Genomic DNA, 13,370 nt, shown 5'->3' on the forward strand with positions numbered 1-13,370 from the left:
AGTCCTACACTAATACTGTTTTTATTCTCCCCGCGTTCCCATCATCTTCCCTGCCCCCACCCCGCCACATTCTACTACTCAACTGCATACAGGGACCAATATACAATTCCTGGTTAACCTATCCATCCGCATATCTGTGGGAGGTGGCAGCAAACTGGCGCATGCGGGAGGATGTGCGAACTCCACACGATGCTGGAGGTCAGGATCCTCCATTTTAACCCTCTGTCCACATCACTCACATAGTGCATTGCTAACATCCTTGAACTCTTATTTGTTGAAGAGCTGTCTAGCTGCTTCCTTTAACTAATAAGCTTCTTTGTTCCAATAATTTGAGGTCTAAACTGTTAAAATGGTGTAAACCTAGCCCTAGCATGGCCTCCTAGTAAAAGAACGCAGGGAGAAGGTTTGGAGAGCAGGACAAAGCCTTGGAAGTAGAGGCCACATCAAATCCACAAAATCTCATAGTGAAGGAGTACTGCTCTGTGTGATATGTAGGCTTTTAGGTTAGTTATAAGATTGAGACCCTTACTCCCGGGGGGGGGGGGGGCGGGGAACTAAAGCTTCCATCTCATTATTTCAGATCGCTTAAAAAAAAAACAGCTGTTCATTATGGTTGGTAAGACCTTGCTATGCATAACAGTCACAAGAACATTACCTCCGAAGTGTTTTAACGTGGCCCAGTGTCGGGAGAGCTGTTTAATTCATTTGACAATAAGACAGTAATGTATCTGCATTTACGAAGGAAATCCCAGAACAGCAGAGAGATTTGTTGGCCTGGAAAATATGTCTCTTTTGGAATTTTATGTCTGGTGCTTCCTGGTGGGACAGGTTGGGAGTGGTAGTCTCAGTAGCTGTGTGAATGTTCACTGAGTTTATCGAGACACATTTGACTGATGCATACTTGGTAAATCAAGAGTTGACATTGCTGCTTAAGGACTCTATGAGAGCTGATTTTAACCTTGGCAAATTAGCTCACCATCCTGCTTTAAAGGCAGACAAAACATGTTGCTGTTTACTTAGACGTGTCGGAAATCCAGCTGTATAACTGAGCCATAGAACACATTTGCCAGCCTTATTGATCTGGGCTGCATCATCGGATCATGGAGCTCCCATTTAAAGGCATTAAAATCAGCATTCACCAGCACCAGGGATCTCACAGGTGAAGGAGACGCTATGTTGGGCTTCAATATGGGAGAACAGGCACTCTACAAATATCCCTAGCAACTTCAATAGGATGAGATCCTGGAGTTTTCATTGAATCATGTTCTGTTTCTCACTGCTTTGTCTCTTCTGCCATTGGTCTAGCTCATATCACTGTTTACCTCCCCACTTAAAAAATTAATAAATGTTGCATGATGTAGGTGGATAATTAACTGTCAAACAGCTTTTCTTTCCCTTTAGCCCTTTGCTTTACAACTAATACATAAATGTGTTTAAAAATGAAGAAGAGCACACAGTATTTTCAACTTGCTGATGGTTTTCTCCTGAGTTGTTGGTACAGAGCTGTGGCCAGTGCAGAAAGGCTAACAGCTCCTGTTAAACCTCGAGACTTGCCTCACCTGCGGTAAGGCTTGATCACTGCAAGAAATAGTTGCGGAATGAAATTGTCTTAATTGCAAAACTTGGTGGAATTGTACGCTGACTCTTGATTGTCCACAGAGTTCATGATCTCTGGTATCTTCTTTCAGTCACTTCTCACTCGTTAAAAATCACACCCTCTCCAGGTTTTGTTTTGCATGCCTTTTCTAATGGTATTGGGCATGTTTTAGAGGAAGGAGAAAACAGTATTAGGTAGAGGTGCCTTAGCATGAGGCCTTGCTTATATGCCCCACATAAAGCCAGAGTCTGGGGAGGTTGGAGCACATCCCTTCATTGCTTTGTGATGTCTTGCTGTTTGAAAAAAATTATTTCCTCCCACTCCTCCTCCTCCTTTCTCCCAGGAGAATGGACAGCCGGTATCAGCGTTAAATTTCCAAGGGGAGGGAGATGGGTAACTTGAAGCCAGACAGTTCCAGTATCCAAGATGTAAAGGCCACGGCTTGTCCATTTTCTAGGGATCCAACCATAGATGTGGTGTGTAAGTGTAATCTTCATTGTGTCGTGCTGCTGGGCTTTGCCTCTGCTGTACAGAAATCCTTCAGTCTAAAGTAGTCTGAAATGAGAAGCCCCAAGCAAAGCCATTGATTGGCATTTTCCAGAGACATTGGCTGTCGACGGTAAAGCACAAAGTGACAGGTTGCAAGAAGGAAGGAGGGGAAAAGTAGTATCAGTTGTCCAAGCACAAAGAGGCCAGGCGTCCTGACCCGGTCAGTTAGTCTCCAAACCTGTCGCATCCTAGAGCGGCAGAGTGCGTTGCTTTATAACTGAGATGCAGCTCATTGATGAGCTGGCATGTTTACTGGCGGTGTTGTGGAGAAGCACAGGGAGGAGTCACTCAGCTTCACCCTGCTGCAGGGAGAACTGGAGGGATTATACCCCCCCCCCCCCCCAGCCTCAACATTCTAGGCACCAAATCAGCAGTGCTCTGGGGCAACAGATGAGATACCACAGTACTCACTTCATTTGTACTCACAGTTCTGCTGAGCTTTACCAATTGAAAATAAGGGGGAAAAAAAGCTTTAAAACCTAATACTGAGGTTTATCATAATTAGATTTTTATGTGCTTTAAACCTCCGTCTACAACCAATTGTTTTCACCCTACTTTTGTCTTCTATGGCCTTCATTGTATTACAAAGGGCTTTAGGCTGAAGGAGTGACTGTACTCTGAAGACAGTGCACTAGAATGCAAGCTAACTGTGCACTTACTAATATGGTTTCTCTTCCTCCACTGTCCTGATCCCCTCCCTGATTTGTGTTTTCTCTGTCCCCTGCGTTCACAAGAAATGTCAAGAAGAGAAGATATGATCCCAGCCAGGCTGGTGCAATATGAAGAGAGACTAAGTGCCACCTCCTGGACTCTGCTCCTTTGGATTCTGGGTACGACTACTGAGCATAAACTGTCATGGCTTGGCGCACAGTAAAAGAAGCACAGGAATGCAGGGCCAGTACACAGCGTTGTCTCATAACTTGCACTCCACTCGTGACGAGGGGAGGCGGAAATAAACTCTGCAACCAGAGCGTGGCCCTTCTGCTCTCAATTCTTCCCCGACTGACCACCCCTCGCCACCAACCTCCACAGATCTACTGGGAGGGTGAGGTGGGGAAGGGGTGGGCTCCAAGTACTTTCCTGGTCAGAGTATAGTTGAGGAAAACTGGGACTTCCTCCACACCTCCTGGAAGCCTGCTGTGATGCTAAGGAGGCCGGTGGCCATAAACTCAACATTGCCCGAGATCTTGCAGCGCATGGGGTTCCTTTTCCTTTTTACTTTGGTTCCTGGAGCAGGCAACGCTCTTCCACACACATGGTATTCTCTTTCCAATGGTACCAGCATGGAAGTGAATCAAATAAAACACACACACACAAAAAATCGGAGAGAAGGAGCTAGTGTTGCAGCACCTGTCGACAGAAGTCTTCACAGCACATTTTGTATTTCCATGGAAGCTTAAATGGTCGCTATCTCCATCCAATCTCAGGTTCATCTTCTCCACAGTTTGTGAGCTGCCACAGATTTATTTTCTATCTGGTTTATAACTGGGGCAGCAATAGGACACTCTGTCAAAGGGAAATGATACAGGTTGTATAGATTTTCTCACTGCTCTGTATTTAGTGTCGGTCTATAAGCAGGTGTTTTTTTTTAATGCTTGGTCATTATTCCAGGTGAATGTTAACTCCCTTACTTCATGCTGAATGACTACAACTTTATATATGGGGTTTCATTGAAGCTTTATCCCACCCACAGCGTGTTACGTATTCTGCCTGGATCAGCTCAAAAGAGGTTGCCAGTCCTCATTGGATGACTGAGGAAATAATGTAGTGACACTCAATTGTGAATGCCGAATAATACAGGTTGCTAGATCATTTCAGTTCTGCTGTGATGTTTCTGGAATCAAAAAAAAAATGCCCTTTAATAGATGGAAAAAATTATTTATTTACACTATGTACAGTACAAAGAAAATGTAAGTAAATTGTCGACGTATCCTTCTTCTATTTCACTCTGCCTTCATAAGAACTGCAAGCCCGGATTGGTCAATGACATTTCATGCTCCCATTGGACTGCGCACGACCCAGTAGTTCTCTGTTCACTTTGTGAGGAAGTCACACTGTGCTATGCATGGTAAAGCATCTCATGGCATGGGTGTCAATTAGTACCATTGGGTGCCAGTGGAAAGGAAGAGCAGCCATTGAACTTAAAAAAAAAAAAAAAAAAAAAATCAGAAGTGAATATTGTTTAGGTTTATTCTGTTGCAGTCAGTAGAAAGGCCACAGATCATTGGGGATTGACAAGTGCAGTGACATAGCAGAATAAAAATCTCCCCATCTGGACTGTCCTCTCTTATGTTTCCAGTTCAAACTCAAAAATGTACTCTCCCTTTAAGCCACTTTAGTGATTAACTCAGGGTGCTAGGAACTGAACAGACAGGATTTACACACTGGCAATGCTGTCAGGTAGTATCTCATTAGATTAAGTGATGCTCTTGTTTTTGTATGCAGCTGTATTGTATCCATGTCGGAAATCACCAGTGGAGCTCTTCCAGAGTCAGTGTACACTGTAGCTAGAGTAGTTGCTGCCCAGTTGATAGATTTTTGCCTCCAATTTGAGTCATCCCAGTCCTAAGCCGGGGTTCAACAAGAGCTGTGTTACAGAGAATATGTCACCTCCCACTTGGGGTGGAGAGTGTCGAAGGCCGAGTGTGAATCCAAACTGGAGAAGCTCCATATCCTTCCTTCCTCCAGCGCAGCCATTAACCACCCTTCTTAAAGGGAGGGGCACTCGCCAATTCAGAGTCTTTGTGGATGTGATAACTATTTCAATCTAGAATGTAAAGTGTGGTTAAAAAATGTAGAACATATTAGAGAAAATTAGTTCTATATATGAACAGAAGTACTAAAGCCATTTTGATTATTCATTCTGGTTTGATGTAGTGTGAACGATTCTATTGAACTGCTGCAAATTGTGTGCTGGGAGCCCTTCTTGGGAAGTTCTTGGATATTGAGCCAGGAACGGGAAAATGATGATATCTTAATGTGTCAGCTTGTTGTGGGACTGGAAGAGATGATCTTCCCACATGTCTACTGCACTTATCCTGCTGAATGGTGGAAGTGATGGAACCAGGAAATGCTAGTAAAGATACTGGGTGAATCCTGCAAGTGCCTGGAGCCGATGTGTGCCAGTGACAGCGGGTGCACTGTTATCAGAACTTTAGAGCTGAATGAGATAGGGCTGTGTTTCTGCTGCAGACGACAACAGCAGTCTGTCTCTTGGCAAACCATTAATCAGGCCAACTTGCCACATTAGTGCGATAAATCCAGTGATTGATTGTCCCAGTCATCATGCCTAGTCTTGAGAGCAAGCAGAGGAAGAAGCCAATTCTCCTCGCCAGGAACATTTGGACAACTTCTCCACCCAACCCAGTGAAAAGTATTCTTAGATGATGCTCCATTGTGTTTGCAAGCCATTACAAGGTTGGTTACTCCGAGCTGCCCCAGTTTTCTTAGGGGGTTAGCATCCTGAACACTGCCCCAAACCCCCTAACAGTCCTCCAGCAACTTTGTGACACCCAGCTTCAGGTGACACAATTGGCTGTTACTTGACTGTCAGTCATACCATCTTTGCCATCAACATTTTCTTAAATAATTGAAAAACAAGTATTATTTTTAATGTTTGTATGATTTTTTTTCCCCCTTTCTCCTGAGTTGCACCTGGTACTGCAATGAAGTTGAATCTTCATTTCTGAGGAACTCTAGGGCAATTGCGGAGGGTTGGGCAGTCCAAGGTCCCTCTCTGTGGCTTGGTAACCTCAAGAAAATGGGATCACTCAGCATGCAACCTACTGAGGTCAGAGTGGCCTAGATGGTATCCGCACCTTGCCATCTGAACGAACACCTGCCTTGCCCCCCATACCTCCCCCTATATAGCTGCTGCTTCTGTAATATATATAAACATTAGTCATTCTAGCCATGACAGAAACCTTGGCTATTACTGGGATGCTGCATGTAGTAACATAATGAAGCTTGGATCATCTTCGTTGAGAAATTCAAGAATAATCTCAGCAGGACTATGCTGACAGATGCATGGGGAAAGAAGGAAAGATTAACAACTACATTTTTTTATTTACTATGCAAAAATGTGTATTGCACACACCTATCCACATAGAAAACATGGTATGAACTGAACTGCTATATACTTGAAAATCGTGAAGGAAATGTTTTTTATATACAATTATTAATGAGATGCCATGAATTGAATGTCTGAATCAATCTTTAGTAAGATGACAGCACTGGGTTTATTTTCATTAAAGATCACCATACTAAAAAGAGAAAAAAATGATATGGCTAATTTATGTTCAATGTTGATATTTCTCTGTGTAAAATCGCCAATCTGGCCATGGAGGAGATCGCCTGTAAATGCAAAAGACATTAAAATTTAATAGTGTCCAATTAACACTGGTTGACAAGCTGCGTACCGGTGTGTTCAGTGTATTGGGGGGGGGAGGAGGGGTCAGGGAGGGGAGATAATGACTGGGTGATTTCTATACACCCTCTGCTACAAGGTATATAGGACTGCAATAAATCTTTGTCCATGTGTTAAGTACCTTAAGGAGACTACATGTCTGCACCACATCTCGTTCCATGGAAAAAAAACAAAATAAAATTCTGGGTTCTATTGCATAATGTATGATTGTTATTTGCTATACGGTGGATTGGAAACTGAATGCTGAGTATGATCAGCATCTCTGTGGCAAACAATGGCAAAACTCCAGTAATCCAGCATTCGTTTATCTAGGATTTATTTATTTAGAGATATTCAGCTTGGAGTAAGCCCTTTGAGCCACACCACCACAGCAATCCCTAACCTAATCATGGGACAGTGACTGATTAACCTACCAGGTACGTCTTTGGACTGTGGTAGGAAACTGGAGCACCCGGGGAAAATTCCACGGGGTGGATGTACAGTGACTCGTTACAGACGGAGCTATAATAGTGTTGTGATAACCTCTATACTTCCGTGGTGTTTTCTTTTAGGAAATGCTGATAGTTTGGCGTTTGGCATGTTCACTTGTCTGGAGGACACATCATGGGACCACACTGTGAATGAGTTGTGGAGTCAGACACAGGTTGCATGTCTATATCCTACTGCCTTTAAACTCCCCACTGGCTTCAATACAAAATGGATCATACTGCGGCGTAATATGTAAGAAATAGTATAATATGTAGGGGTATCACTGGAGTAACATGCAGTAATCCGGAAAATCTGCTAGTCTGGCACCAAAGCCCTAAAGGTGCAAGAGTTTGTATGACTTAATCTATTATGCATAAGGCACTTAACTATGAGGACTGTGGGTACATTGGCTCATATTGCATATTTAGTAATCACTATTGAAATCATTTTTGAAAAAAACATACACAGTGATGAAACCATGCAAAAAGAGGCAGGGAGAAAGTTGGTCGGAAAATAATTTTCCTTACCTGAGCTGCTTTTGTAACTGCACCACAGTTACACACCATTCTCACTGCCACTGATGCAGCAGGTAAGACTTGCTCTCTTTGAGAAGAAGTGGATTTTTATCCCCAACAAGTGTCTCCAGTGGTATAAAGTCCATTTGCCTCCCAGTGGCAACTCTAACCTACCAGTTGGAGCCAGATCTGAAACCTGTTAACTCCCAATAATTTCAGTGTGATTTAGGTAAGATTTTCATAGAATCAAACAACACAGAGAATGGCTATTTGGATTACTCTCATGCTGTCCATTGAGTACCCATCCACACTAATCCCATCATCCAGCATTGGTCTGCACCTTCTGTGCCTTGGAGACAAAAGTCCTCATCTGGATATGTCTTAACTGTTGAGAGAGTCAACTTCCACCAGTCTGTCAGCCACTGTGTTCCAGATTCTAACTATTATCCAAATGAAGAAATTCTTCCTTACATTCCCTGTGAACTACCTACAGTCCATCTTAAATCTCTTCCTTCTGGATTTACACACATTGACAATGGAGGGGGTGGTGTCTTACTATCTACCCTATTGGTCCTCATGATTTTGTACACCTTGATCAGGTTCCCCCTGAGTCTCCTCCACTCCAAGAAAAGCAGCCCCAGCTGGGGGGGGAGGTGAGGGAGGGGAAGGTGTACAGGCTAGAAGGTGATAGGTAAAGCCGGGTGGGTGGGGGGGGGGGAATGAAATAAGAAGCTGGGAGGAGATGAGTGGAAAAGGTAAAGGGTTGGAGGAGAATGAATTTGATAGTTTAGGAGAATGGACCATGGGAGAAAGGGAAGGAGGAAGGGGACCAGGGGGAGGTGATAGGCAGGTAGAAGAAGAGAAGAGGTAAGGGGGGGGGGGGGTGAGGCAGAGTGGGGCATTGACGAAGATGGAAGGGGGAGGGGAAAATTACCGAAAGTTGGAGAAATCAATGTCCATGCCATCAGGTTAGAAGCAATCCAGATGGAATATAAGGTGTTGCTTGTCCACCATGAGAGTGGCCTCATTGTGGCAGTAGAGGGGGCCATGGACTGACATTGCCAGAAAGGGAATGGAGATTGAAATTAAAATGGTTGGCCAGTAGGAAATCGTGCCGTTTGTGGATGGAGCAAAGGTGCTTGACAAAGCAGTCCCAGGCAACATCCAGGTGAATCTCAGTACCTTCTCCATTGCAGTGCTTCCTATAGTGTGACAACTGGATGTATACAGAGTACTCCAGCTGTAGCTTAATATTAATGTTTATAAAGTCTACTATATCCACCAGCACCTCCACATTAACCCATGCCAGGACTAATGGAGACAAATATCCTGTGTGCCTTTTTCACCAACTTTATCTACCTGTATGCTGCCACCTTCAGGGATCCATGTACTTGTACGCCTGTTCTTCAAAACTCTCTAGGGTCCAGCCATTCATTGTGTATGTCCTAGCCTCATCAGTACTCTCAACATGCACTACCTCGCATCAGATTAAATTCCATCTGACATTTATCTGCCTATCCTACTAACTCCTTCATGCCATTCTATACCCTGAGTCTACCCTCTACAACAACTCCAATTTTTATGTTATCTGACAACTTACTTACACATATCCCATTGGCAATAGTGAAAGTCCCAGCACTAATCCAAGTGATACCCCAGTGACCATAGGGTTCCAATTACAAAGTCAACCCTCCATCAGCATACTGTTTTCTATTACCAGGCCAAGTTTGAATCCCATTTGCCAACTTGCCTTGGCTCTATCCTTTTGACCAGTCTTCCATGAGTGACCTCAAAGGCCCCAGTGATGAGGGAGTGTCAGAGCTTTTATTACAAGCAACCACAATAAAGCTCGCTGTGGTGCGTTCAGATTTTCTACACTATTGTATATTACTTTGGTGCTCTGAAACACCTCTAATACAAGTCATTTTTAGTTGCTTCACAATAGTAAATTTGCCAATGAAGGCAATGAGTTGAAAGGGAGAGAAGGAAATAGATTCCAGGTAAGTTTAAAAGGAGCATGTGAATCAGGGCCCTGATAAGTGTAAAGGGAGTACTGAAAATAGGTTCCCAATGATTTGGGAGTGCTAGAAACTGGACTCTGTGAGCCAGATGCAGAGCAGTCAGAATTTTGGAATGAAGGAGTGTGGATGATCATTTTCACAGTATTGTATATGATAATCCACCAGACCTAAGATCATCTGGATTATTGGCTTAGAACTTAGTGTCAGGAACTGAGTTTGTGTCAGTGGGCACTTTATGGCTGTCTCCAAAAATTTAAGATAGGTTTTAAAGGACCTTGCAGCAACAAACAATATTTTACAATGTTTGCAATCTATAACTACATTGTTAAAACTACATGTTTTCCTTTACTGATCCCCCACCATCCCAAGTCTTTTTGATTGGTTGTACCTCAGTTATCCTGGACCTTGGTGTGTGGGACCTGATTGGTTCTTTTTGCTGGACGATAGGTGGCTTTCCTCTGGCCCTCAAAGTCTGCTCAAAGTACAGCAGGCAGTGAAGAAAGCTAATGGCATGTTAGCCTTCATAACTAGGGGAGTTGAGTATAGGAGCAAAGAGGTCCTTCTGCAGTTGTACAGGGCCCTGGTGAGACCACACCTGGAGTATTGTGTTCAGTTTTGGTCTCCGAATTTGAGGAAGGACATTCTTGCTATTGAGGGAGAGTGCAGCGTAGGTTCTCGAGGTTGATTCCCGGGATGGCGGGACTGTCATATGTTGATAGGTTAGAGTGACTGGGCTTGTATACACTGGAATTTATAAGGATGAGAGGGGATCTGATTGAAACATATAAGATTATTAAGGGATTGGACACGCTAGAGGCAGGAAACATGTTCCTGATGTTGGGGGAGTCCAGAACCAGAGGCCACAGTTTAAGAATAAGGGGTTGGCCATTTAGAACAGAGTTGAGGAAAAACTTTTTATCCCAGAGAGTGGTGGATCTATGAATTATCTGCCTCAGAAGGTAGTGGAGGCCAATTCTCTGGATGCTTTCAAGAAAGAGTTAGACAGAGCTCTTAAAGATAGCAGAGTCAAGGGATATGGGGAGAAGGCAGGAACGGGTTACTGATTGTGGATGATCAGCCATGATCACATTGAATGGCGGTGCTGGCTCAAAGGGCCGAATGGCCTACTCCTGCACCTACTCTATTGTCTTTTTCATCCAGCAGTGATCTTGCCGCAATAGCTGGTACAGTACTTATAAAAAAAATCATCCCCTTTGCAAGTTTTCATGTTTTATTATTTTACAACATTGAATCACAGTGAATTTAATTTGGCTTTTTTGACATGATCAACAAAAAAAGACTTTAGTGTCAAAGTGCAAATAGGTCGCTACAAAGTGATCTAATTTAATTACAAATATAAAACACAAATTAATTGATTGCATAAGTATTCACTCCCTTCAAGTCAGTATTTAGTAGATGCACCTTTGGCAGAAATTACAGCCCTGAGTCTGTGTGGCTAGGTCTCTATCAACTTTCCACATCTGGACACTGCAATTTTTCCTCATTCTTTACAAAACTGCTCAAGTTCTGTCAGATTGCATGTGGATCATGAGATAACAGCCCTTTACAAGTTCAGCCACAAATTCTCAATTGAATTGAGGACTGGACTTGACTTGGCCACTCCAGGACATTAATTTTGTTGTTTTTTTAGCCATTCCTGTGTAGCTTTGGCTTTATGCTTAGGATCATTGTCTTGCTAGAAAACAAATCTTCTCCCAAGTCACAGTTCTCTTGCAGACTGTATCACGTTTTCCTACAGGATTTCCCTGTATTTTGGTGCATTCATTTTACCCTCTACCTTCAAACCTTCCAGGGCTGCTGCAGTGAAGCATCCCCACAGCATGATGCAGCCACCACCATGCTTCACAGTAGGGATGGTGTGGTTTTGATGATGTGCGGTGTTTGGCTTACACTAAATATGGCATTTAGTCTGATGGCCAAAATGCTCAATTGTGGTTTAATCAGACCATGAAACCTTCTTCCAGTTGACTTCAGAGTCTCCTGATGCCTTCTGGCAAACTCTAGCTGAGATTTCATGTTTTTTTCAATAGTGGCTTTCTCTTTGCCACTCTCCCATAGAACTGCAACTGGTGAAGCACCCTGGTAGCGGGTGCTGTATGCGCACTCTCTCCCATCTGAGCCACTGTAACTCCTCCAGTGCTGTCATAGGTCTCAGTGGCCTCCCTCACTTGTCCCCTTCTTGCATGGACACTCAGTTTCTGAGGACGGCCTGATCTAGGCAGATTTACAGCTGTGCCATATTCTTTACATTTCTTGATAATTGACTTAACTATACTAAAAGGGATATTCAGTGACTTGAAAATTTCTTGTATCCATTTCCTGATGTGTGCTTTTCAATGACCTTTTTGTGGAGTTGCTTGGAGTGTTCTTTTGTCTTCATAGTGTTTTTTTTCCCCCCCAGATACGGATTCACCAGCAGTTGGACCTTCCAGATACAGGTGTATTTTTACTACAGTCTATGAAACACCTTGACTGCACATGGTGATCTCCATTTGATTAATTATGTGACTTACATTACCAACTAGCTGCTCCAGTGATGATTTGGTGTGTCATATTAAAGGGGGGGGGGGGAGAGGTGAATACTTATACAATCAATTATTTTGTGTTTAATATTTGTAATTCATTTAGATCACTTTGTGGAGATCTGTTTTCACTTTGACAGGAAATAGTCTTTTTCTGCTGATCAGTGTCAAAAAAGCCAAATTAAATCCACTGTGATTTGATGTTGTAAAACAATAAACCATGAAAACTTCCAAGTGGGTGAATACTTTTTATGGGCACTGTATCTAATTGTGGAGTGCAGATCTGTCTTCACATTTGAATTGGTTTAGATATCTCATTCAAAGCACATCAATATGAAACATGCAGAATGCAGAAAGAAATTGTGTATGTATGCACATATGTATGTGTGTGTGTGTGTGTGTGTCTATATTTGTGTAAATCAATATGTGTACTTGTAAATTATTATGACTGTGTAAATTAAATGAGCATTTGTAAATTAGTGTATGCAGATTGTGTGTGTGTAAGAGCAGGGAGAAGCTCCTTTAAGGCCAGAACTCCGATGTAATTGCTACCTGACAAAATTCTGTCTGCTCCACTAAATGCATGCATCTTCAATGGCTTCTTTTTATGGAAGCATCTCCTCATTATTCCATGCTCTTTTGTTAGGATCTCAGTTACATACTGTGATCCCGATGCACCAGGATTAACCATAAATTCAGCAAATTTCTAGGTTGCCAAGCTTAAGTAGTATAAATTAGTATTCAATGTGAAAAGACAAATAGTAGAAAGTTACAAGAATGGTGGATGCACGCAGACAGAAACATTGATTAGGCTGTATTGGAACCTAAAGTGAGTCGTAGAATTATACAGCAGAGAAACAGAACCTTTGGCCCAACCCATCCATGCTGACCAAGGTGCCTTCCATTTGCCTGTGTTTAGAAACATAAGAATATAGAAAACCTACAGCACAATACAGGCCTTTCGGCCCACAAAATTGTGCTGAACATGTCCCTACCTTAGAAATTACTAGACTTACCTATAGCCCTCTATTTTACTAAGCTCCATGTACCTATCCAAAAACCTCTTAAAAGACCCTATCGTATCCGCCTCCACCATCATTGCCGGCAGCCCATTCCATGCACTCACCACGTGGGTATTTGGCCCACATCCCTCTAAATCTTTACTATCTATGTACCTCTCCAAATGTCTTTTAAATATTGTAATTACATTTACCTCTACTACTTCCCCAAGCAGTTTGTTCCACATACTTA

At 42.8% G+C, this 13,370-nt stretch overlaps 1 protein-coding gene across 4 annotated transcripts in view; it reads left to right on the forward strand.

The window, feature by feature from the left end:
* LOC140728193 (disintegrin and metalloproteinase domain-containing protein 23-like) overlaps positions 1-12,324 on the forward strand; it is a 160,661-nt gene extending 148,337 nt beyond the window's left edge. For 3 of the 4 annotated variants that reach the window (XM_073046564.1, XM_073046563.1, XM_073046565.1), the window contains one exon: positions 2,881-6,752. In XM_073046564.1, the coding sequence (XP_072902665.1) occupies positions 2,881-2,929 (49 nt within the window). In that variant the 3' untranslated portion in view covers positions 2,930-6,752. Of the gene's footprint in view, positions 1-2,880; positions 6,753-11,998 lie in introns of those variants that run through there. The other variant, XM_073046567.1, reaches the window with a different exon arrangement.
* The last annotated feature ends 1,046 nt before the right edge of the window (positions 12,325-13,370 follow it).

Source organism: Hemitrygon akajei, chromosome 5 (assembly GCF_048418815.1).
Source record: "Hemitrygon akajei chromosome 5, sHemAka1.3, whole genome shotgun sequence".
Lineage (NCBI taxonomy): Eukaryota > Metazoa > Chordata > Chondrichthyes > Myliobatiformes > Dasyatidae > Hemitrygon > Hemitrygon akajei.